The 26,768-nt window shown below is 43.5% G+C and overlaps 1 protein-coding gene across 1 annotated transcript; it reads right to left on the bottom strand.

Annotated features, from left to right (window-relative positions):
• Positions 1-973: 973 nt before the first annotated feature.
• Positions 974-26,466, bottom strand: SV2B (synaptic vesicle glycoprotein 2B; the record flags this gene model as incomplete). The annotated part of the gene is made up of 12 exons (XM_084268039.1): positions 974-1,157; positions 2,001-2,160; positions 4,431-4,631; positions 5,271-5,404; positions 7,917-8,081; positions 8,706-8,794; positions 9,925-10,035; positions 12,099-12,188; positions 12,699-12,832; positions 14,675-14,826; positions 15,432-15,612; positions 25,950-26,466. 12 exons carry the CDS (start codon positions 26,464-26,466, stop codon positions 974-976), a joined length of 2,118 nt encoding a protein of 705 aa, XP_084124165.1.
• Between the last annotated feature and the right edge of the window lie 302 nt (positions 26,467-26,768).

Below are 26,768 nucleotides of genomic sequence, written 5' to 3'. Positions count from 1 at the left end.
AGTCATCATAGAAATATATATTCCCAGACATCAATACATTTAAATATTTGGTGTCTGGATAGAAAGAATGAAGTGTCACTAAGCTGGTCATGACTCCAGATAATCTTCAACTAGTGAGATTAGTTTTAGTGTCTCTCTGAAGATCTTCTCAAGGGTGCATAAACTAAAAATCCTAACTTTCAATAGCTGACCACTTCAGTGTGTGTACGTAAGTTCACAAGTATGTGCAAGTACTTATATATAGATAGATATAAAATTCTGTATATATTTCTTTCCCAGACCAAGAAGGTGCCTAGTGATTCTCTATGCCCACGTGAAGACAATAAAGGGCTTTGAAACACTGTTTCTTCTCAGGGAGCCGGGCACCCACCCTTGGATCCTCCAGAAATTGGAACTCTCTTCCAGGCATTTCAAGGGGTAACCACTAACCCAAGACAGCTAGTGTCACTAGTCACAGATGTAGCTCTGTCCCTGCTGCTGGAGCTCCCCTACAGTAGGTTTGTTACCTGCCTTACCTTTGAATGCCCCTCGTGTCTGAGCATAGCTGACATGAATTGCCAAGGAGTGCTGGGCAAGGCAGGCGGTATCTCACAGCTCGGCAAAGGCATGAGGGGGTTGGGATCTGTTCTCCCGTCAGACACACTCACACCCACGTGGGAGCACACATGCACCAAGCCACTGTTGGCATCCCGTGTTGTTACACTGGGGTGGGGAGGGAAAGGGTAGGCTCCCAGTGTAGGCAAGGTTAAACCCAAGCTCTGCAAGGGGTGTGTAGTAGCTGCATGCACCAGTCGTGGCTGTAAAAGGGTCAGAAACAAGGGGTTTTGGTTTTATCCCTTTGGGCTCTTCTTTCCCTCTGCCCTCTCTCTTTGAGGTATTGACAGAACAGTGTAGAAATGGACATTTTGATTTTTCCAAACATGGCTCTTTTTTGTTCTCCTGCACCCCCTCTCAACCCCCCGGCTTCAGTTGCTCACATCAGGACCTGTTCTCGAGTCTCTGGCAGGCGCAAAGCGAGCAAGCCACCTCCGACCAGAGCAGAGGAAGCCAGAAGGATGGGAACCACCTTGGTTATCCCTACGAAGGAGGCAAAGATTGAGTTCCCCAGGATGGCACCAAACTTGCAAAGCCCATTGAGGATGCCAAAGGCTGTTGCCCTGTGGGGAAGAAAAGCAGAAAGCAATGGTTAGGAGGGAGGTTCTTGGAGTAACTACAGAAGATCTGGATGGGTAATTTTGTGAATGCTCTTATGTTGCCCAGGCTGCTTCTAGCAAGTAAAGCCAGGCACAATAAATACGTAGATAAAAGACATTTGTGCTTTGCATGTCTGTGCGAATGAGAAGAATGTCTGTGTGTACTTGTTTCTCCTTTCCATCTCAGCTTCTCCCTAGCCCTAGAGTGGCCCACTCTGACAGCCTTTGTCCTCCCCAAAGGCCACAGGACACAACCCGTTCTGGAACTTGTCAAAGTCCTACCAAATGCTAGCTGGAATGGGTTGGCATCAGAGAAACAGCCAAGATTTCCTCCCAAACTTTGCTGCACCCAGCAGCTAAAAGCACACTGCCTTCAAAGCAGTCCTGGCTTCCCCCAGTAGCCTGGAAAAGGCAAAAAAAGGTTTATAATGATGTCACAAGGAAGGATTGAATCTGCAGCATGTTCTTCCAAAGTTTCCTGTGCTGCCTCACCTCCCAAACCATTCTGTGACAGGCCAGACCTCCAGGCACATCCATGGAAATGGTAGACTCTGTATTTTATCTGCCTGTAGTTTCCATACACCCACACAGCTGCCAGCACAGAAACCACTGGGCATGCAGAGTTATGCTTGCACATGTCTGTGCTGATCCAGCACAGCTGCAGGACTACCAAACCCTGAAAATCAAATTTAAAAAAAAAAACCCACACCTCCCCCCATCTACCTGTACCTAGAGTCACTTTTTCCATCAGGAACCGAGTGGACAAAGTCAGAGGGCGGAGACTAAAAGGAGAAATATTCTGAGCACCTTTTGTCAGTGGGGTAGAGCTCCACGGTGATCACGTCCAGGGCGTTCCAGGCAGCAATGCTGGCCCCACAGAAGAGGCACTGCCAGCCAATCATAGCGGACTCGCTGTTGCCGAAAAAGAGAAAGAAGCAGCACACTGCTGAGATCAACATTGAGCCACCTAGGGGGGGAATCAAGAGAAGAATGTTGGCACCAGCCTCTCCTGTGCACAGTTGAGCAAATGCATTTGTTGGTAAAGGTGGCTTTCAAGCGATGGTGTTTCACCCCAAAATGAATTAAATGTGCAAGAATCCAAAAATACCTTGATGCTGCCTATCTGTCATTCTCTGATGCTGGAAACCAGCCTGAAAATGTTCTCAATGACCATATGATCTTGCTGATAGTCCCGCTGTACGGAGACTCTGAAGACAGGCTTTTCCAGGCATGTTTCCAGCATCTCAGACATCCAGATGGACCCAGAAAGAGCAGAGGCAAGTAAACATGAAAGTCAATGAGGAGGAAGAATTGTTGTGAAGGTTTTCCAACTTGAGTTTTGAGTGAAGAGCTGATGCATTTCATATCATATTGAAATCACTTGACACATTTATAGTTTCAATTAGGATAATTTACAGTCAATTGTATGAAGCACTTGAGGTCTCTTTTAATTATAAGAACATCATTAGATTTCATGGCACATTTGCACAGGAGCCATAATTTTCTGCACACCACCAAGGGAGAAAGTCAGAGCATTCATGCTCAGTTAGGCACAGTTCAGATTCAGAAATATTAATGGCTACATCACTGCCTTCTGCCCTGCTGGGAATTTTTACCTGAAAGATGCAATTTTTTTACAAAACTGAACTGGAATGTTCTGTGGCAGCCAAAATATCTCCATTTACTACCAGGAAACCAAACATTTTTCTTTGTTTGGTTGCTTTTAGAATCAATTTTCCACCATTCAAAATAATTTGGATGCTGAACTGGAACTGAAATGCTTCATTTTGGACGTGAGGTTGCATTTTGCTGCTGCACTGCCAGTGCAGGGCTCCATGTCCACTTCTCTTCCATGGTACCTGGCCAAACTACATCCCTCACTGTGCGGTTCAGATATTCCCTCTGCTGAAGAGATACAGTGCAGCATTAGGGTCACCATGTGTGAACTGTGAGATCTGACACTTGGCATAAGAGAGGGTTTAACAGGACATGATAAAACTGAGCTGAAGTCCCAGCGGGACACATAACACAAAAGAGAAATTCAGTTTTCATGTTAAGCTGACCAGAAATAACATGTTGATCAGAGTGATATGTGTGGGATGCATAGAGAAACATTTCTATAGTGAAACATTTCAGCAGGTCGTTACTAATTTCTGTCCTGTACCTTTAATTCTGCAGAGAAATAAGCATTTAGGATTCCAGCTGTCATCTCAATTCCTTATGAAAATGCTGAAATGCTGACATGTTTGCAGGGTGGACAATCTGATTCTTATTGAGCTTTATTTCATTTGTTTTTGGCAGACCCCCTGGTTTGTTTGGGTCTTTCCCAAATCCACTATATGAGTAGTTATTCCCCTCCTCTCCCCACTGCACAGCGTCCATTCCTGATGCACTGGTAGGGTCATCTCACTTACCTTAACCTGTCTGATGATGAGGGTAAAATAACTAAACTTCCTTCTGTCCTCAGAATAGAGGTAGATAAGCTCAATAGTGACTCATCCTTTAACCATGAGCCACATCCCTGATTTTACTAAATTTACTTGGCTGTCCCTCAAGGCATGATTCTCATTGTACTTGGAGAACAAGGTCTGAACCCTGGAGGAAGCAACACTAGAAATTCACAAAGTAATCGTAAAGCTGATAAGGTGATAAGTTATTCCCCTAGTGCTAAAGGGTGGCATCTCGCTTGGCTGTGACATTGTCAGTTAATTTACCATATGCTCTCTGAAACTGTAAAATAATTTGAAAGTCAGAAAGCCAAAAAAGAGAACTCTGGGCTGTCAAGCAGCCACATCGAATAATCTTTGTGAATATTCATTGCTACAAGCAAAGTGTTTGTTTATGTACACCCAGTGCTATGGACATCAGCATCAACTCAACAGCACCAAGAGGTCCTGCTTCAGCTCCAGCCCTGTGGTGCTGAGAGCTGGATAAACATACAGGCTTTGACATGAGAGTCAAAATAAAAGAGGAGGATGCCACAGACAAACAGAAGAGCAGCGTGGGTAGGCAGTGAGCAGGTAACTTGCCCACTGTCATGAAGCCTATCACTTTCCTCACCCTTGAGTCCTTTCACCCTTCTGCTCCATTTGACATGGGAGTCACTCATCCCCACCTGAACCATCTTGGCCTGTGTTGCTGCGTGTGGGTGCAGTGAGACCTTCCCACTGACCCCGGCTCTTCGCAGAGTTGTGCTCCCACCCACCACCTCTCTGTGCAGCAGTCATCCCCACTCACCAATCATCTTTATCCTCCCTATTTTGTCCATGAGTAATGCAGAAATGATGTTCCCTGGCAGTACAGAGAGGCTGCCCAGGAAGCTGACCAGGTAGATCAGGAAGTCATTGTCCTCCTCGAAGTCCATGTGACAGCCTTCCTTCTCCTTCAGAAACGTGCTGTTTATCAACCTGCAGTTGATGAATTTGTGTTCATAGAGATCTGCAAGGGAAAGAGGCAAAGTCTCAGTCCTGCTTGGCTGATCTCCCTTCATGCAGCAGCAGCAGCAAGAGTCAAGATCAAAGCCAAATCAGAGATGTGAAAGGAGCTTCTCATCAAATGGAAATCATCAGGGAGCTTTTGTTTTAGTGGCAAACTCTAGCTGCGTGCTGGTGAAAAGGTATCTCCATACCACAAGGACAGGGCAATGCAAGCTCTTGCTTCCCTGGCATTATTGTTTGTGCTCTATTAGAGTAGAAATAAAAGCTTTTTCAGGATAAACTAATGAATATTTTATTGCTTTCGATCATCAACCACAGGTTGGGTAAAACTGTCTTTTAAGCCTGATTTGTTGAATTGAGCTGTTAAACTGCTAGGCATTTTGTGCTTACTTTAACCTCCCAAGATCTGAGCACAGCCCTTTTCATTTTCCATGCATCAGCCAATGGCACCAGAAGCCATGGAGTTAAAAACACTGATGGAGCAACTTGAAGACTCCTTCCAAATCCATGATACCTCTTTTTTCCATCATCACTCCCATTACACAGCACACACACAAACACAGAGATCCCTATCATCCTTTCTCCCAGAATCTAAGAATTCATAATTACAGAGATGAGCCCATAGCAGGAATCCCATTACCAGTGTTATAAAAGACGGTAGAGATGATGGTGCAGTTTTCAAAGAAGGTCTCGCTGGATGTCACATCTTCAAAGTAGCAGTCCTCAAACAATGAATCCTCAAATTTGACTTCCTTGAATTTCATGCCAATAAATCTGTGGGGCAGGAAACAGAACTTCACTCTGTATTTAAGGTATTTTCTACACCATATAGCAGGCAATGGCTGTTGCAAGAGACAAAGAACTAATGGCAATTTCTAGGGTCATTTACAGAAAAGGAGTTGCTTGAATGCATAATTGTCCTTCCATCTCCGTGCTTAGGTATTTTATATTTTAGCAGGAGAGAAGGGTTTGAAGAGTTGGGTTTTTTTTTAAAGAGAGATGGCCTTTTAGGATTTCTGGCAGGTTTTTTTATTCCTCAAAACAGTCACATCTAGACCAAATGTGCTTCTAAGGCTGAGTGGACACATATCTTCTCATGCTCCATACTAGTCGATCTAAAGAAGACATGATTTCACTCAGTGCATGGCATTTTCATTGTGAGCTGACCTTGCTGCCTTCCTTATTGTGCCCCTTCCTCCAGCATAAATAAAACCAGACATTATCAGGAGCCCACTGAGCCATTTAGTGAAAGGCTTCTGACAGTTGTTTAAACACAAAGTGATTTTTTAAAGCAAAAATGCAGTAGAGTTTCTAGCAAGAGTGGGGAGACTGAGTTCTGCTTGTAACCATCTCTGTTCAAGGACTGCTGCTTATCATGTAATGAAAACAGATCACACTAAAAATAATCAACTGGGTAAGGTGATTGATTTCCCCTCTGATGAGAAGTTTGACATGCCTGACCCCCCACTCCACCCCACCTGAAGGATGACACGTTATTGATTTACTTGTGAAATTTTGCAGGGACACTGGGAAAATGTGTTAGTTAATGCACAGGCATGTTTGGAAGACGTAAGGAGCTATTAAGAGCCAATATTATTGCTCTAGTTAAGGAGGCCACAACTGTCACCAAATAAAAAAGGCTTCTAAAATATACCCAGGAAGTTAATTGAATTGAGCACTTACAACACAGTCGCGCATGACGGCTGTTTACACCGTTAAATGAGCACTGCAGGGCTTCTTAACTGAAGCTACTAACATATTATTAATGCACAAAATGCCACAAAAAGACTGTTTGAGTCTTTTGCTCTATGCAGAAGGTCTCATAGGTTACAGCAAAACTTAAGCTGTTCTGCATTTGCGCAGTTATAGCCTGGGATGTATTTACTCCCACAGGCTGTTAGAAGCCCTTTTCCTGCAGTTTGCTTTCTTAACATCCATCTTTAAAAGAGTAGGAGAGCAACGGACTGGTGTTCCATGGAGTTTTCACTCATGGACAAGGGCTGGAGGGAAAGCGCAGCTATAAATTGTACTGAGATGTGCTCTGGGAATTCCTGGGCTGTAGCTTAATCAGGTTTTGAGGTTTTGAACTGGAGAGCACCAAGGCAGGAGAATAGTGATGTACATCATAGTTTTATGTCTTCAATCTGCAAGGTCCTGAGTGTCCTCGGTTCTCATCGAAGCTACCAAAAACTGCACATCTCCTCTGGGCATAAGATACGGGTCCCCAGTCCCTAAATTTGACAACCATCCTCTTCTCATCAGATTTCGTTTTGCTGCCTGATAGTTAGAACAGGAATTATATCCATTATACCATCAAGCACAGCTCCTTGCTGCAGGGAAGGTTTCCAGAAAGACGAGGGGTCACATGCTGTGTTCGCCCACTGATGCCTATCAAATATATGCCAAGGAAATGGAGACAAATAGTTTGTGACAATTAGTTTCTTCTGTGAAGATTAAAACACTGAGTGTTTTGTATAGCATTGCACATCCAGTGGGATCTCCCCACACAGTGCAAGGCAGCCAGGGCAACATCTGTCTGCTTTATCTGAGGCAACAGAATCTCCACAGAATTTACTTTGGGGTATTTTTCCACGTATTTTATTAGGATTCAGAAAAGTAACAATGGCCTGCTATATATCACTAGGATTTATATTCCTGTGGAACTCAGAGTGATTGGGGTCCAGGCTGGCTGCAGAAGAAAACCACCAGGCCCATACAAAATAGGAGAAGAAATGGAGAAGAGCAATGATGCTCTGCTAGAGGAAGTGACTTCAAAGCCGTGAAAGAGAAGGTGACACACTCATTCTTTGGGGGGATGCTGTCCAGTGTGGGAGAAGCACACAGGTACAACTGGCCATAACACAGCTCCCACTAATGGGCTGCAGGATGGAGATTGGCCTAAGTCATATCGAGGACTTCAAGGGAAAAACAGCTTTTTCTTTTGGAAATACAGCAGCAGAAGTTTAAAGAGAAGTAACGGTCTCTGCTGCCAAGACCAGTAGATGTCAGTGTGTGCTAAGGGAAGAGGAGTCACCGCCGCATCCAGAGCTGCCCAGCACGGCCGGGTGGCCACCCACCACCCCACTCCCAACAAGGGGCTGTTGGAAGCAGGACACTCACCTGCATCCCTTCGGGTCTGCAGATGCGAGTGGCCGAGACAGAGTGTGCGAAAAGCAGGATCAAAGGGATATTTGCTGTGTGGAAAACTGCCTTTGGGATTTGAGAGGTACAGACTGTGTATCCCGAGGGAAGTTTGCCTGCACTGAGCCAAGTTCTGTTCACTTACTTGTCATTTCTGTATTCCCCGTTTCTATGGATTTGGTTTTCCAAGGTGAAGTTAAAGGTGAAGTGTGACACTTCTTCCTCATCAAAGATCTTGACTCGGGAGTCATATGCCTCTTCTTGGAGATACCGGATCATGTCAGGGAACCAGACAATAAGGCCATAGTAACTATAGCAGGACAGGAGACATACATTAGGGCTATAAGATCCTGACACTGCAAATATGGCAAAGTTTTTCCAATAACCCCTTTTCATAACTTCTAAACTTGTTCACCTAAAGCAGGACAAGTCATTTATATTCTAGTGACATTGACTCCTTGGTTGGGAAGTAGAGCACTGTGCCATCCTTGTAGCCCAAGAGACCAGCAGAGCAGTAAGAGATTTGGAAAATCCCCCAGGTAGATTTCTGCAAGTGTGAGGTTTAAATGAATGGGACAAAATTTATCTGTAGTTTAGATTTAGTATCACCTGAATATTTTTTATTTAGACTAAGGAACGGCTGAGAATCAGGTAGGCCTGTGGGGGGTTTTGTGTGGACAAGGTCAAATGAAAGGTGAGAAAGCTGGTACATGACTGCCTTGCTGACCACTTCTCAAGTCCTGATGTGTTCAAAGTACCTCATACTCTCATGTAAGCCATCGGATTGATCAATAGCTCCCAGAAGAACAAGGCTTAGTACACAAAGACTCTTTAAAATAAGACCAGGATTAATCTCATAATAGTGTGTTTAACTGTGTAAATAAAAATTCAGAGAACCCTCTAGTTTCATGAAAAAGTCAAAGCGCCACCTTACCTTAAGGCCATTGTAAACCAAACCACAGCCAGCATCAGTGTGTTCATCCTGTACTGGGCTGTTAAACAATATAGCACGTTGTCCCAGACCTACAAATCCACAAGAAGGAATTAGGTGGAAGGACACCCTAACAGACACCTGACATTAATTTCTGAGTGCATCATACAACTAGTGGGCTCATTGGTGGAAGGTCAGATGTGTGGCTTAAATTCAGTGTTTGCTCAAAATGATATTTATCAAGATAAATGGCATACAAAAAGATCAGTTATTCAGCTATATACCAGGGTACTTGATCTGAACCTTCTGTAATGAGCTGAAGCGCATGGCTAGGACTGGGCTGGGCTGATGCAGTGCCTCTCTCAGCTTATAAATGTGGATATGAGGCTGTTTGAAGGCCCTCCAACAATTTTAACTTTTCAAATATATGTGTAGTCTCAGGGGTCCCTTCAAACCAAGCTCCAAAGCTCACTGAAGAGCAAAAGCCCAAACACAGCTGGCACTTGAGGAAGGGTAAGATGAACTCTGGTATAGATGAAGCCAAGCACAGCGGGAGGCAGACCAAGATCTGCTCCTTTTGACCTGTTGCAGAAAACATTCCCAGGAACATGAGGGGATGTAACTCCTCCCACTCTGAACTTACCACATAAATACAGTAATAGTATAGCATTTGCATTGCTATTCATTAAGAAAGACTGTACAGACTCATCCTCCTAGACTAGAAGATCTAGCAAGACTTTCCACAAAGCTCTGCATGGGCATAGGTTAGCAGAATAACCTGTGTGAGGGTTAAATTAGCTGAAGATATAATAAAACACTGTTAGAGACTTAGTCTCAACAGGCACAAGGAGCAAACACTCTTCTGAATCCACTGCAGGTGGTAAATTCACTTAATCTTGAGGGAGAGGGAATCAATATTTATCTGCTCAGAAGAAGAGTCAAGCACTGGGGGCTCTACCATTAGCACAGCTGGACTACCATAAACAGCTGGACTGCTATAATGCTCACAGGGGTGTTTCAGGCCTGGCTGGCAGCGTGGCTGTTTGCAGATGCCCACATCTGCATAGAAAGTGCAATCAGATTACAGCCCTTCATGAACACCAGCAGATGTGTTTGTTTTGGAGTGAGAATCAGGGATTCAGAGTGCAACAACCTGAAGCAATGAGGCACTGGAGCCCAAAGCTCAAAAGCCCCTTAGGGATGGGGTTTTACTTCTCTTTACCTGTTTGAAAGTGGTTGTGATTCTGACCAGCCACCGCTGGTACCAGGTCCCTGTTGAGCTCTGGATTTCAATAAATTCATCTACTTGCTTTGGAGTCTTGATATAGGAAACCTTAAAAAACAAAACAAAACCAAATAAAAAACAAAACAATTTGAAATTTTTAAAAATTGGACTGAAGTTTACGGAATTTATCTTGGGTGGATTTTAACTTCTGCTGTCCTCAGGGCAGTATTTCCACCTGATACACCTTACTATCTTTTCCTTCAATGTTAGCGCTAAAAATTGAGCTAACTGAATTAATTACAGCAAGAGATTTTATTATAGAAAGAAGCCTGTCCTCCTCCTTTTCCTCCATCCTTTCTTTCCTTCTATGAAATATTTTAAGTACATCACATCTATTTTAGACTTCCATTTATTGTCTAACATGTCTGTGTACTGCCTTATTTCTCTGTACTTTAGGTTTCCACTAGAAATTAGGACTAGGCAATTATAGTAAAAACTATCTCCATGATGAGCCACTGCCCTCAGGATCTCTTCCTTCAAAGACAACTGGCAGGAATATTCATTCAGCACCTTTTCAGTACCACTGGCAGAACTTCTGTGACAAATGAACATGTAGAAAGATGATGGCATCTGAAAAGCCATCTTGTCATCAAGTGAGCCCACACCATGCGATCAATTCGCTCCTCCAAAATAGTCCGAATTTACAGTGCTGAACACCTGAGCTGGACTGCTCAAGAAGCCTTAAAAATGGGTCTCAGAAAATATTTGCTCACCAACTTTAAATAAAGGTCATATTAAAAGAAACCAGCTCTGTTTGTAAACATGGGAAGGAGGCGAAAATTTACTGAATAAATAGCTGAGTATGAATGAGCACTTGGCTCGGCTGTGGAGTCTCCGTGTTCCTCTTGCTGGCACCATTTAAATGTCAGATCTGGGAACTGTCCTGGTGACAGCTGACTCACCACAAACTGGCAACTTCTGGCCTATCAGAAAAACACACAACCTGACAGTTTGTGCTACACCAGCCGCGCCGATCATCCACCCGTGCCAACGGATGTCAGTAAATCTTGATTCAGCTGGCACGCTGTACCTCGAGGTGTGATGCTGAGATCAGCTTGTGCCGTAGCAGTCATGACACTGTTGGATGGAGCCATGAGCACTAATGGGTGCTGTACAGCTGCTGCTTCATTCTCCTACTCAGTCTCATAGTGCCCTGCTTAGATATATGTAAATATTATAGAGTTTCAGTCCTTTTTTCCTGCTTCCACACGCTCAGTGGGGGTTTAGAAACAACCTCTCTCACCTCTGCTGTCAAGATTCCCATTAGTCAAATGGTCAGTAGCCTAAAAATAACACAGTCATTAAGTTCCTACCTGAAACTGCACACTACTGTCATGCACCGATACTAATCTTTAATTTTCATGACGGATCACTCCTGAGGAGCCCTGCTTTGTGACAACCCCTCTGAACACAGAACCTTGCTCTACTTTTTGTTCAAAAAGGCATCTTACATACAACCTTATCTCCTTTTCTCCATCCTTTAAAAGCACACATCCTCTCATCTTTAAAAGCATAAATCAAGTCCCTGTCTGGCTCGCTGGGAGTTTACAACAGAATTACAGTAATTTACAACCAATCCTAGGATGCACATTTAACCTGGTCTTACTATTAGCAAAGTCCACTGGTATGACCTTTTTCACAACAAGCAGCAGACTAATGAGTAATAGCCACTCAGCCCACTTTCCCTGGGAGAGATTAAAGATTGGGTATGAGGCAGGTGGAGTTTGGGAAGCTCATTAGAAGGTACGGAAAGTTTAATAAGAGTTTGATTAGAAGCCAGAATGGAGAAAGGAGTGACTCAGATCTCCCACGACTATTATCTCTCTTATTTGGTTTTAGTCTCTTAAAGCAGACCAATTAAGCATGTGTGTAATTGGAAAATCACTGGTCTATACACTCTAGAGCAACAACAGAAAGGAAAAGTACTCTATGCAATTCACAGGATTGACTAACTCTTTAAAAGAACAGACTGATAGATAACTTTAAATCCACAAAACGTATCTCAGAGTCCTTTTTCTGTTCGCTGATGGAGGTCATGTTGAACGAATCTCATGGAGGAATGAACTGGTCCTGTGATACACTGAGGAAGGGGATGGTTTTGTTAAACTCACCGTAAACACCCTCTCTGGCTCACCCTTGGCCCTCATGTTGGTGTCATGAACTTGCTTGAGGATCATCCAGGCTTCATCATGTTTTCCTATCTGAAAACACCAAAGAAAAGGAAAATAAATCCTGCAGTCCCAGGTCTGTAATTTACCAAAGCACAGAGAGAGACCAGTTCTAGAAGTCCACATGTGAAGAAGCACACATACAGCACTGGCTGAGTTAGAGGCTGAAAGCATGGGTTGCATTCTTGCTTAAGAGCTCTGAAGTTTTTATTATTTTTCGCAGTACAATATACTCTGTCCTTTGCTCTTCCACCAGGATTCAGCAGTTACATGTCCAAATGCCTTGAGATATTTTCAAAGTACATTTGTTGGACTTCATTCCATACTACACGTGTCAGTGAGATACTGCCTGTCACTGGCCTGGAGTCTGTAGTCTTTGGGGTTGAGAGATCTGTGGAGCTAGTATAGACAAGTAGGAGTGGGTATGCCTGTGAGCTTGTGCTCAGTGTGTTTGGTGGAACACAGACAGACAGATTATGACACGTTAGGGACAAGCTATCCTCTGCTAATATCAGACCACAACTTTCAGACGAATCACCTTACCTCCAGCAGAAACCGCGGGCTTTCAGGCATGAATTTCAGTGCCACCAGGGAGGCGATACAGGGCAGGGAGCAGACGAGTACAAAGACTCTCCAGCTGTGGAAGTGGTACTTCGTTCCCATGCTGAACCCCCAGCCTGGAGACAGCAAGATCCAAAAAAGTAAAAATACTGACCAGGCACTCTGAGGGTTTTTTTCTCCTGAAGCAGTTCTGAACTTTACAGCTCTGTGTGACATGGGGACAGGATGGCAGTTTGCTATTCTTAGTACTGCCAGCTCTTAGAGGCTCGATAGCATGCTCAGTAGATAACAGCGAGTTCATGTTCATTACAGAAAATGGAATATACTTGCTCTGGCTTTTAAAAATCTCCTTTTATCTTTCAGCTTAGAACTCTTCTGGTGATAAGAATAGCTCCACACAGCTGTAGGCAAGGAAGGTTGGGAAGAGGTAAATGAATCAGGGCCAGAATTTATTGTTGCTCAGTGATGTTACAAAAAGTTTACGAGAGTTGAATCTTCTCTGACCTAAGAGGTATTAGAGATGCCTCCTTTTTCATCTGGTACCTCACACATGTATTTCACTTTTTATGGAATTGAGCTAAGAAAGCAAGTTTATTTCTTTTCCAGACCTAAAAATCTGAGCTGGGTTTAACACTTAGAAGAATCAAGATCCTAACCCTGCATTTTGGGATCCCCCGCTCCTGCTTCTTTCCTGATATCTGATAAGGCCAGGTGTTCCCTTGCTAAGGAGTAGAAAATACAGCATCACTCTTACATTACTTTTCCCTATGCTCAAAACTCAGAAGGAATGTTTAATTAATTTTCTTTTTCATAAAGGTATTTATTCACATAATGAAGAAATCATCAAGCAGTGGCTTTTGCAGAGGTCTCATGTGAGTCAGTCATGACATTTTACTCATTTCACAAAGTTCCAAAATAGGAGGTAGAACATGAGAAATTAAAAAGAGAAGCTCCAAAAACACAACATCAAAAAGTAATCTGAAAAATAAATATAATCTAAATACATAAGGGCTTCTTAAAGCAAATGTAATTGCAGATAATAGAATTATTTCAACCTGACACGACTATGAGGCAATATAGCCTGTTTGTTCTAACAGTATATCAATCATATCAATCAAAAGCATGAACATGTCTTTATACTGAGTGGAATTTAAACGTGGTAAAAATGGATTGATAGCTAGGGAAATGGATGGTCTTTGTGGCCTGTCCTACTTCTCTCCAAAAGGATTGTGTGAACAGCTGGGGTCACTGAATACTGAGGGAATTAATCCTTTCCAGGAGATATTTGTTTCTGATGTTTTCCTGGGATATGCACATGAATTACCAGGAATACCACGTGAGATGTAGAGTTGCACTCCTTGGAGCACAAGTATGTGTCAGAATCCACCCTGCTTCTCTTCTCCTACTTCCAGCTCTGGCAGGGAACCCACTCCACTCCTCAACCCGCATAGGTGAAGTCAGATGTAGTAGGCTCCTGCCCATCGCATACTGGAAAGAAGTGTCACCAGATACACAGCCTGAGAGTGTTGATGCTTGGCTAAGGAAAAGAGCTTGTGCTGTCCTCACTGCTATAATTCACAGCACACAGTAATTCCCTGATTAAAGTTACTTATTTTTGATAACTGGCTCGATTTTTGCAATATGATCTCAGTCCAGTTTTCCCTGAATGCACTGACATCTAGATTAAGAACTCAGGCTCTGGCAGTATAATTCACGGGCTGTATTTGAAGCTTTTGGTGCAAAGCAGCCCTCACCAGCCCTGTTTACAGCCTCAGTATCAGTCAATCATTCCTGCAGTCAAGTTATCAGACATTTTTTGTGGACTTCAGGTACCTCTTATTTTCAGTGGTGTTTATGCTGGGATGTGTAAGGACTAATGTTACCTGTGCAGGCTTTTGGGGTTGTGTAGTGATGCAGGAATATGTTGGGCTTTAAAGGCAGTACCACAAAACAGTTACCATAATGTGGGATGATGCTCCAAGCCATCGCTGAAGCAAAAATGCCACCGATCATCCAGAACATGCAAAGCCAGCTCAGGTGCTCTCCCCTCTTCTCACGAGATAGGAATTCAGAGAAATAGGCAAACACGATGGGGAGCGATCCCCCAATACTGAGGAGGAAAAAAAAGTGCAAGGTAAGATTAACTGTTATCTTCAATGTCTTTGCAGTTAGAATTGTATCTATGAAGAAGGAAGGTCATGCTCACAGGCACACAAGTGAGACTTGTAGGAAAAACCCAAATCTGTCTTTGGCTGGACTCGTCTTAGACATCAATGACAAACAAGATCCTTCTCATGCTCTGAAAGCTGAATTTCCTGTACAGTTTATAGAAAGCCAGTGTAGCACCCTGCTCTTAATGTAGACAACCCCTCTGTTATTTTTTGATCATTCATTTTAGGGAGGCAAAACACAGGCAGGCTTTGGGAACTGCTGAGAACCCTGGCAGTCGGGATTGTAAACTAGGGTGAGTGTTTGTCAGTCCCACTCACCTTTCTGCACAATTTGGGCAGTACCAGAAGAAAGTCAATGACTAAACTTTCTTACTGTGAATGCATTCAGGGTCAAGAGTGAGGTAACACAGCCAGGCGTGCTATCCCAGCTAGGTACCAGAGATGCATCTCTGGAGCTGCCTTCCTTCTCCCACACCACACCCCCAAACTGCCCAGCTCTGATGGGATTCCTCCAGGACACAGGACAGATTCACCAGTTACCCACCCGAGGCCAGAGATAAGGCGGCAGAAGAGGAAGAATCCATATCCCTGGACAAAGGAGGAGAGGAACGCGAAGGCAGCATTGATTGTGAGTGATATGATGAGGCATTTCTTTCTTCCCAGTTTATCAGCGAGGCCGCCCAGCATGACAGCCCCCACCATCATTCCTAAGTAAACTATCAAACCTGGAAGAGAGACAGGAAGAGACAATGAGTTTGGTACCTGGGCAGAAATAGTATGCGATGTAGAAGCAGATTTTTAAGTGCCCATATGGCTGCTGATGTCAGCCCAGTACACTATGCAATGGAGATACCCCTTCTCACCCAGATGGGCTATCTCAGGTGCCAGAAATTCTATCCACGGGTAAAACCTAATTTCACCATCTTCTGCCATCAGCCTGCACTGCTCCCTACTGCTCTGCATCATGCCATGTTGACATACCCTCATTTGACCAGACCCACATCTTTCTTTCCCAACCTCGCAGCTCACATATCCCCTGCACGTAAGCAATGGCCAGACATAAGCAGCTTAGGAAATACGTGTCCCAGCTATGTGCCATCAATGATACGACAGCAATCTGATGTCTTAACTCTGCTAACCCCCCCTGAGCACAATGGGACTGAGGATGTGAAGGGAGGAGGCGCTTTCTGCCTGCTGTTTATATACAGAAAGCTGTGACAGCAGAGAGACTGCTAAAGCAGGGCTACATCTCTTTGCAGGTTACCTATCCTACCCATGCTTCCTTTGCAGTACTTCACTGCTTTTGCTCGCTGCTTTTCCTGGCTTTATCTGAAAGGATCAGTCTGTCTCTCTGTCAGAGAGTAGCAGAGCTACTTCCTTCACTACTGAGCCAAGATCTTGTATCCAACTAAAGAACAACTTACAGAAAAGAGGACAGTCTTGATCTGACAGTTTCAGGAGAAGGGAGAACCTGCTGCTTGTCTTCACAGTTTGGTCTATACAGTTATCGCTCTGACATTGTTAAGAAAAATGGGATCTTCTTTTTAACTTGACTTTATTAGATCTTCTACAGTGGGGTCCTTAAAGGACAGTTTCAGTGACTATGTTTAGTGCCAGGCTGAACAGGAGAGAACAGTTTGCTTCTCCAAATAGGCTCTCTGAATAGCTCACCGAGTGCTTGCAATTCAGGCCTAGAAAACATGGCAGTTATCCTCGTTTTTTCTACTGACACTGCCACCAGAAAGGCCACCTATTACTTTGCATCTGGGTACTGGTGTAAATAGCACTTATTAATAATGCTCGTGGGTCTAGAATTTTTTTTTTCCACTTATTCTATCTACTTTCCAGATGCTTTACTGGTCACAATGGTGTAGGGTTGATGGCTGGACTTGACAATGTTGAAGGACTTTTCCAACCTTGATGATTCTGTGATTCTCTGGCTAGATATGATCCAGAGGAGATGAACTATGTCAGAATAGAGGAATATTTGCTTGCCAAAGATCTGAATTTGCAGTGCAGGGAGTTCTTGAAGGAAAAAAAATTGGTGTTTGGAGATGCTTAGAGGCAGGGGGCATGTCAGGTTCAAGACCTAGCTTAGAAGGAGTTGAAGAAAACACCATAACTCAAGACAAGCAGCATTGTTCTCGGCATCCCTGACCCCCAGTGAAGGCAAATGACCTTGAGAGACTAAATACTCCTCCTTAATAGGAAACATTCCTCTTAGTTGAATGAAGAAATGCAGCTAAAAGAAACATTTTTCAGGCATGATTGAAGAACATCAATTTGGAAGATCAATCCTCACCTTGAACCTCCTCTTGAGAGCCAACATCTTCCCCATGACCTGTTTTTTCAAATACATCACTTGGGAAACAAGGTGACGATGAATTTTTTTGCAATTGGTTAATGTTTAAACAAGACAATCAGTCTGATGGCAGAAGGCTCTTCTGTGCCATCCAGCAAAGCTGGCTAAGGACTAATGCAGAGAGTTATTTGGCAGCTGACTCCGTCTTTCTTTCAATTGCGAATGCCTGCGCTGGATTTGGAACGCATTACTAAATTAAAAGCTATGCAGCAGTGAGCCACTGCAGCATCTGAAGGATGTTTGTCCCACAGTGAATGGAAGTGGAAAAGTTTGGACTTTTGAAATCTCCCTGTTCTGTAGCAGGGTAGTGGAGGCACCACTCTCTGAATGGTTCTGCTTTCTTCTGTATCCACAGAACGTCTAATGGGTGGTCAGAATTTTGGGTGTCAAAAAAATCCCTCTGTTCTTGCCTCTTAACACCCTTTGTACCAGAACTGTGGCACAGGATTTTGCCAGTACTATTGTACCTCCACCATAGCATGTGGCTCTGTGCAACCGATACCCAAACTCCCTGCTCTGCTCTCCTTACCTGAGCTTTCCTGGTGAGCTGATCTGAAGGTGCATAAACCTTTCAGATACTAATCTGCAGCAGTCAGAGAAGATACATACACAGTTGGGAGTCTGGCATCTCTTTCTTTATTAAATTTGGCCTCCAGCTTCTTTGCTGAAGCACCAATTACAAGGGAGAGCTGAGGCAAAAAAAACTGTTTCAGTCCAAAATCTTTCTAAAGGAATAATCTTAATGCAGTGCTGCAGGGCTTAATGCTTTTACCCTGGCTCCTGAGCCACATTTAATGGATCAGCTCTGATTGCAGGGAGCAGACGGAAGTGATGATGCGCGCTGTATCTACTCACTGGTGCATTGCAGCCACCCATCTGACAGTGAGCCCTGCCAGCACCGTGTGAGCCACTCACAGCGTGGCTCAGCCCACACTGCCAGACCCTCATGAGGAAGAAAAAAAGATCTGCCAGAGTTAATTTTTTTAGTTTCCCCCTTCCCCCAGAGAAAATCCCTGGATGGCAGATGTTCATCCAAATCCTCTTAGTAACAGAAAATATCCCAGGTCAGGAGGAGGTGGAGGAGGTTGTTACTGTATTCTAGTTGTGTTTTATTGCAGCAAAGATCCCTGGCTGGTGGCAGGGCAGCCAGCTCTCTGTCCAGGGGAAGAGAGGGATGTGGTGGTGTGGAGAAGTGGAGTGGAGCTACTTTTGTGGGCAAACCCCTGCACATTCTGACTGAGAAGCCTGAGCTTGCAGTGGAAGGAAAGATCATACCTCTGCATCACAGCATCCATCAAACAGTGAGCAAGCTAAAACACAGCAGAGCTGTTACTGTCACGAGCTTAGAAGATGTGGCTCTAATTGGTTATTGTATATGATAAACTAATGGATGCATTGTCCCCCAGAAATTTAAACCAACAAAAATGTGTAGTAAAGAAAACTTTGGGGTTGACCAGAATCTGTCTGGTTGGCCAACTTTCAATCCTGGTTATTGAAATATGTACTGAAACAAAATCAGCAGGACAGTCTATTATGATAAAGAGGTCTTTGCATGTTTTGGCTATTATCACTAAAACTTTAAGGGCAGCTGCTATAAGACACTCTGTCAGACCCAAGGTGCAGAACAACGTCAGGCTTTTCTGAGTCCTGGATTAACAATAAGGCAGCAGGGACCCAGGGAGGAGTGGAGTAGTTTACTCATACAGTCTCCATGCAGGAAAGACAGTCTTCTGGAGAACACAGTGATGGTTGTTACCTCTGAGAGAAATCCAGGTCATGTCAAGGAAACTCAAATTTTAAGGAGAATTAGACCAAGAGAAGTGATCTCACTGAAGGGTATTTCTTTTGCTGTGCTTCCTCAGTCCACCAAATTTTCTACGGAACAACATTACGATGGTCTGTTCCAGAAACTTGAATTGAAACCTCAGCTTCAAACCATGCAGACCCAGACAGGGCAGGAGGTGTCAGCTTCCAAATTAACACATGCAGTGGTTAGGTGAAGTGTTAAGGGCAACTTGGAATAAGCCATTATTTGCAGACTATTCCACGAGTAATGTAGTATAATGAATGCCTGTGGGAATGTCTGGAAAAGCCTCCCATAAAATCAGTGGAAAACTAAAGAGCAGAAATTCTAAGAATAAATTTTGGGTTATGACTCATCCAATGCTGAAGTTATAAGGAAAATATGTGACCACTGACTGGGCTTATTCCCACTAGAAGAGAGGTAACATATATAGAATTTTCACACTGAGAAATTTATGAGCCTTTATTGAAGTTGTGGGCTCCATGATAGACAGGAACTGTAGACTTGAAGTCTGAAGTTCTAGGAATAAGGAAAGGTGGGTACAGCTATGAGTGTGCTAAACTATTTCAATATAAAGTCATAAGGGTTTCTGAAAGAAAACAAAATTTCAAGGTTTATCTAAATCTCCATCACAAGTGACATCTTTCAGTGACAGTTAATGGGATTAATGTTCTTAAAAATGAAAATAATCCCTTTCAAGTCAGCACATGGACTTGTGGAATAAACAGAAAATTTGAGCAAAAATACCCCAGCTCAATGGGAAGAATCAGTCCCAAGTCTTTAGGGCTGTCAGGAAGGTGAGGAGGCTGCCTGGGTCCCCGTGCAGGTTGTCTCACTTGTGACAGCAGGTCTGCAGGGAGCTAGTCACCACATGAATGTGGAAGCTCCTACCTGCCTTCAAAGCCTAGGTACAGCCCCGTGGTTAAAAAAAGGCAGCTTTTGAAGAGGGAAAGTATTTGGACAACAAATAAATAAATGTAATAAAAATGCCATACAAGCACTCCTACCGGTGTAGCATCTGTTATACATGGAGGAGCTTTATGGACACACACAGAACTTTGTGAGTCAGGTCTGGAGATGGATGAGGTATGGCACAGGATCCAATTGTGCATAAGCAATATAAAAAGAGGAATAGACCAATGATAGTCCTGACTCTCTTCTGCTCCAGAGACGGCCAGCATGTACCAGAACAGGGGACAGTCTCAGCAGAAGATGAGTTGAGGGATGAGTGGACTTTTTCCCTCTTTTTCCTGAAATTGCTAATCTATTTCTCCTGATAGACTTACTAGTGCTATCCCCATGGATCTTGTTGCCCTTGCAAATGGAAACCAAATTAAAGGGCAGGCTTCTTGTGCTTGCCTTGTTGATTAAGTACAAGTAGAGAGATTTCATCTACAGCCAATGGCTCTGCCACTGAGAAATGGATCTCCTGTGTGAAAAGGGGATTCCTGTTTGCGAAGATCTGGGGATGGATATCAGGTGAGTCTGGCTGCTGAGATCAAGAGAGTCCAGCAATTCGAAGCCAAAGGTGGATGTGTGAATCCACGAGCACTTTGACGCAGCACCGGCGAGGCGACGCACACCGAGCACTTCGGCAAGCGCTGCCAGCACGGCGTGGGTGGCTGTTTACCCTCAGACGGCTTCACAGTTCCCCCACGGGACTTGTCCATCACTATGATATTTATGGGACCATCTGGTTCCCCCCCCACCCAATCCCTCTGCTAAAGCAAAGTTTGCAACATAGAAAGCCAAACAAATCCTCTGCTGTTAAACAAAAACCTGTTCGTGCTGGCTCCCCTCAGATGAAACGCCTGCAGGGTTTGGAAAAGGGGACTCAGCCATCCCCATATTGGACCTGCACAAGATGCAGGGTATTTCCCTAGCATATATCTCACCACTCAGGGTGATGATGCTTCTTGGGATGTGAGAGTTTTCACCCAAGAGCAAATTTGCAGCCAGGAATTTGTGCCCGATGATTGGGATGTGGACATGGGCAGGTCAATGTGAACAGGTCTCACCAGGGTTTAGCCAGCTACCATGCTGGGAATCTGTGGCCGTGGAGGTGCCATGAGCCACGACAGAGCAAGGGAGGTCTTGTCTGCACTTATCCAGAAAAAAAAAAGAAGAGGAAGTGGAGAAAAGCCACTGAGCTCTGCTGAGGGGATTAGGATTTACTGTTGTATCAGGTGATTTGGGTCAATGAGAAGCTGAGGCCAGATTTTATCTCAGCTGATAATAAAACATCCTCTTCACACAACCAAAAGCAGGGATATTGTTACACATCCTATTTAACCTGACTCAAACAGCCACCCTTGAATTGCTACATAACTGCATAATTACTAATAGGATCTTCCTTCTGGGTTTTTTTGGAGTCTAACACTGTTAGGCTAAGACTCTGTTATCCTCCTTAAAATATTATTATTATTAATAATAATAATAATAAATAATATTATTATTAAATCACAAAAAGAAAAAGGGAGCTGTGTGCCTGAAAGACCAATTTTATTCTCTGCATTGGTATGGCAGGTTCACAGTTATGGGCAAAGCCCTTCAAACTTTTCTTGTCTCAGTTTACTGAACTGTGAAATGGTGATAACACAACCACAGCTCTGGGGATCTAGGAAGTCTGATGCTTTAACTGAGCCTTGTGGTTTTTTATATGCAGGATGTGAAAAAAATTTTAGACACTACTATGACACCGTTTTTTGTACTTGCTGTGTATTTACTGCTCTACGCCTGCAACTATAACACTTAGTCCTACGAGGGGTGATTAAAAGCACTCGAAGATAGAAGTTTCTGTGATCTTTTCCCAAATAATAACAGTGTGTGCCTTTCAGCAAGTAAGTAAATACAAATGTTATGACTCATCATATCCTTAGCAAATTAAAAAAAAAGCTAGCTGTTTCTTACAGGATGCACTACACCGAAAAAGAATATTCTTTAAATTTAAGAAATTAATTATTATTATCATGACTACTGGTGGAGGAAGCTCAGCAAAGCAAATTTATCAAATAAATGCATAAAAAGAATGTTCTTAACAGGTAGTGTTAAAAAAAATTATGAAATCAAACTGCCAAAATATATACAATGGTTGTTTCTTTTTTGTTTGGTTGATTTTTTTGTGGGTTTTTTGTTTTGGTTTGTTTAGGGGTTTGTTTGGTGATGCCCCTGCAATCGTCTTCAAAATAGCATTTTGCATAACAGAAAAACTCCAAATATGTGTTTTTGTCCCACTAGGGATATTTAGGGCTAAAATAGTTGTTAATTTGCATCTGATGGTGAGATGTTTATTTTCAGCACAAAATGTAAACGTTTTCTAAGATGTGTCATATTCATTTCACACATTTCATGAAACACTGTGGGCATCTGTTTATTTGTAATTTTTGCATAATTTGGCCATAATTTGCTTGATATTTTTCCGTGCCTGCTTTCTGAGGGAGGAAAAATACGCTGTATACACAGTATTTAATGTCCTTTTAGCAAAAGCTGAACTTCATTAAATTGGTCTTCAGGGGACATCTACTTTAGCTCTTATTTGTCCCTTCCTATTTCTGCCAGAGTTTCATTACTTAACTGATTTATTGCCCGTGGGTTTTTTTCCCTTCTGGCCTCTCTTGTTATGGCTGAGACCTTCTCATGTGTTTAAATGTTAGCAGCTGCCTGGAACCAACCTTAACTCCCCTTGTGATCCCATAAATGTCCACTTTCCTCTCTGCTTCTCAATACATTAGCTAAAATATGATGAGACAACAGTCACCTGGGAATAAAGATGAGCTTATCTGTAGACATTTATTGATACACAGGGATCATAGGTATGGGGCAGTAACTCATGTGTGGGTAATAACCCTGCTTCTCTAAAACCTTGTGACAATTTGAGGGATAGCTGTGCCTTCTCTGATCAGCCCTCCATTCATTCTGTGCAGACGTGCTTGCAAGGCTGTCACTGCATATCAGGCAGAAACTGAGGTGAACAAGTCTGTGATTGCCACCCAAGTCAACCTATAAGTGAATCCTGAGGATTATCAGGATTGGTTTGCAATAGCACAACCTATTCCTGAGTCAGGAATGGTGTAACCAGCAGGAGTAGGGAAGTGATAGTTCTGTTGTACTCAGTTCTGGTGAGGCCGCACCTCGAGTGCTGCGTCCAGTTCTGGGCCCCTCACTACAGGAAGGACATTGAGATGCTGGAGCGTGTCCAGAGGAGGGTGACAAAGCTGGTGAAGGATGTGGAGCACAAGTCCTGTAAAGAGCAGCTGAGGGAGCTGGGGCTTTTTAGTCTTGGGAAAAGGAGGCTGAGGGGAGACCTCATCACTCTCTACAACTACCTACAAGGCGGGTGCAGAGATGTCAGGGTTGGTCCCTTCTCTCAGGTGACAAATGATGGGACGAGAGGAAATGGCTTGAAATTGCACCAGGGGAGACCTAGGTTAGATGTCAGGAATAATTTCTTTACTGAAAGGGTTGTCAGGCATTGGAACAGGCTGCCCAGGGAGGTGGTGGAATCACCATCCCTGGAGGTATTTAAAAGGTGTATAGATGAAGTCCTTAAGGACATGATCTAGAGGTAGACTAGTTAAGGTTAGGCTATGTTTGGACTCGATGATCTAAAGCGTCTCTTCCAGCCCAGGATATTTATGATTTTATGATTCTATTCATTGCTCATAGCAGTGCACCACTCTGCCATCTAAGGCTTTCTAAGCCTCACTTAATCCACTTTCAGAAAGGAACATCTCACAAACCTCAAATCCAAGAGGAAACCTACACCAGAGAAATATCCAGCAGACAAGAAATTATGTTTAAAAAATAAGATAGACTGAATCACAGACTGTGTCGTGTACAGCAACGATCAGTAACAACTCAGTGCTACCATAAATGTCCACTTTCCTCTCTGCTTCAAACTAAGATGAAACAACTTTCCTTGTTTTAAGGAAAATTCTTCCCCTCTGCCCCCAAAATAGTGTGAATAGAAGCTGTGACAGCAGAGCACTCCCCCAAAAAGAAACCCAAACAATCAAACCTAAGATAAGGACAGAAATAACTGTTTTGCAAAACAAAGTTCTCAAAAGTTTTCTTTTAAAGTAGGCAGCAAAGAGTGTGCTCTGACCCTAATTAGCAGTTCCAGATTAGTTTGGTTAATGCTTGTGAGGCTGGAGCTGGGACTGGATATGGACCCAAATGTCTCCTTGCTTATTCCAATCTTATCAGAACGCCCTGAACTTTCAGCCTTGCAAATACTGAGCTGGAAAAAGCAGAACGAGCTCTCTGAGGACATTTCTTGTTCATTTTTACCTGTGGTTGGGCCAGAAATACTTCAAAGAGAGATTTTCTCATTACATTTGAAATTTTCTGACTCGAGTGCCTGCCAGAACTTGAGCACTGTGGAGATATTTATGGGGTCAGTTTCAGAAGATCTCTGCTTTCATGTAGTCACCAAAATAAAGTACCTGCTTTTAAAAAAAGATCTCACTGCTGAAAGGGCACACAGGCTGGTGTCCCAAAGGGAGCTGGTGAATTCAGGAGTCCCTTTGAAACTAGGATCCAGTTGTGAGTGATTCACTATCAGATATTTGACCTGAGATATTTCAAGCTAGAATTTTTAAGTGGTTTCTGAAGCAAAAATAGTTAACAAATTCTTTCAGGCACAAAACTAAGTACAAACCTAGCTAATGATAGAAATAAACATCCTCGTCCTCAGGTTCAAAGAAAAAAAGAGGAAACAGAAAAGCGTCTAGGACCTCAGGACACCATGATAAGAGGTCTATGTGAGGATGATTATCTATTGCCTTTGTCACGTGAAAATAATACAAGTAGAATGGAGTCAATGGCTGGGATCTAATCCAAAATCCACATTTACCTTGCATCAGACTGGGCTTCTGGGCCAGAATGTATGAACTACAGGCCATGATGATTTCCCTACACCACCAGTTCATGTCCGTCCAGACACACTATCCCCCTCCTGCAGCTGTTCTTCCAAGAGTTGCTTTATTTTCCTTCCAGATCTTCTGTACTATTGCACAGCTGGCTCTCACTGTGGGCCATGCTGGATGCTTTCCTGATTCTTGGAGATCTGTGAGACTTCATAGTCCTTGGCTTACAATGTGCAAAGGAAAAAGTTGTTCATCCAAACCTGTCCACCCAGTCTCACTCCCAATAACTAAGCCTCTGTATTTTGGCCAGAGGGAGGTGTCAATGGCCATGCAAAAGAGAAGTCATCAGTAGACTCAGCCTTTATCCCCATGCAACACATTAACTGCATTCCACAGACCTAAGAAGAAACCTCCATCAGCTACTTCTGACCCAGTAAGTATTAGCAATCTCTTCTGCCCAAGAAGTTAGTGTGCAGGAGGAAGTGGCTGCACAACTGATCTGCCAGTTAGGACTTGGTGCTAAAGGAAAAGGGAGCTTGGGCAAAGTGGAAAACTTGGAGACCAAGGCAGCATCAGGAGCCACGCTGTAACAGCAAAGGGACCCAGAGCTAACAGCTCCCTGTCTCTTATATCTATCACATTTGTGTGGTAGTGCTTTGTGGGCTTCTCACTACAATTTGTCTGTAAAAACATTGAAATCCGAGTCACTGCACCTCGATGTAGGAAAAGCTACCTTTAACCTCTCATTTATTTGCCCCTGTTCAGACCCAGCCTGCAGTGACCAGTCCTGGGGCCACAGCACATTCATAAGGTGCGCTCAGGTGGGCTGCAATTCCACTGCTTTTGAGTAGCTGCCATCTCAGCACCATGCAAGCAACTTCTGAGTCACATCCACTCAGCCATGACTATGCATGACATATAACACAGGAGGGGAGTTGTCAGAAAATCCCGGAATGAGCTGGTTGCTAGAAAAAGATGTTTTACCTGCTGTCTACTACATCAGAAGAGCTGTCTGCAAGTGGTACTTACCCAGCATCCCTTTGTTCGAACTGGACAAGCACATATCCTTCTCAGCACTGGGAAGAACAAATCCAACCACAAACACCTCCACCCCATCTGCCATCAGTGCCAATCCTAAAACAAAGAAGAGGGTCCACTGGAAGCGTCCATGGCCACACTCCTCAATGATGTTCTCATACTGGTGTGCAAGTTGCTCCTCATCCTCCATCCTCTCTGCCATAAGGTCAGCACGGTCTCTGTACTCATCATCCACGGCAGGAGCTCGCTTCTTCTGCTTTTCTTTGATGTCATCTGGGTGAGGTATCCCTTGGTACTCTCCCTCATAGACCTCATCATCTTCATCGTGGCCTTCTGTAACATCACTCTGGGCATCTTCTTCATGAGCGGGCTCATCCCCACCATGATAGTAGCTGTCATTGGGTGCGTACCCTTCATAGTTACCATCCTGGTACCTGTAGTCATCTGAAACTTGGTTTGTCTCCCTGCCTCCTTGGTAGCGGTTTGTGTTTCTATATCCATCATCCATTCTGAATGGAGATTTCTAAATGCTGTAGATCACTCTGGGTAGATACTCTAATATATGTATTGACTTGTACAATTTCTGGTATTGGTTACTTGAACATATCTTCTCTCTTTGGAACTGATAAGGTACTCAGCTTCCCAGGCTCAGAAAGATAATAGCTATATAATTTAATGTTTCTATAATATTTTCTAGTAATGTTTCTCTTCGACAGATTCTCACACAGTTTTGAATAATGTTTCACTTTTCAGCTGTCATTTGTGACTTGCTGGCTCCTTCCGTGCTTCGGGTGGGAAGAGCTGCTCTCT

Source organism: Gallinula chloropus (genome assembly GCF_964237585.1).
Source record: "Gallinula chloropus genome assembly, chromosome: 9".
NCBI lineage: Eukaryota > Metazoa > Chordata > Aves > Gruiformes > Rallidae > Gallinula > Gallinula chloropus.
This window is presented reverse-complemented; position numbering and strand designations above follow the sequence as displayed.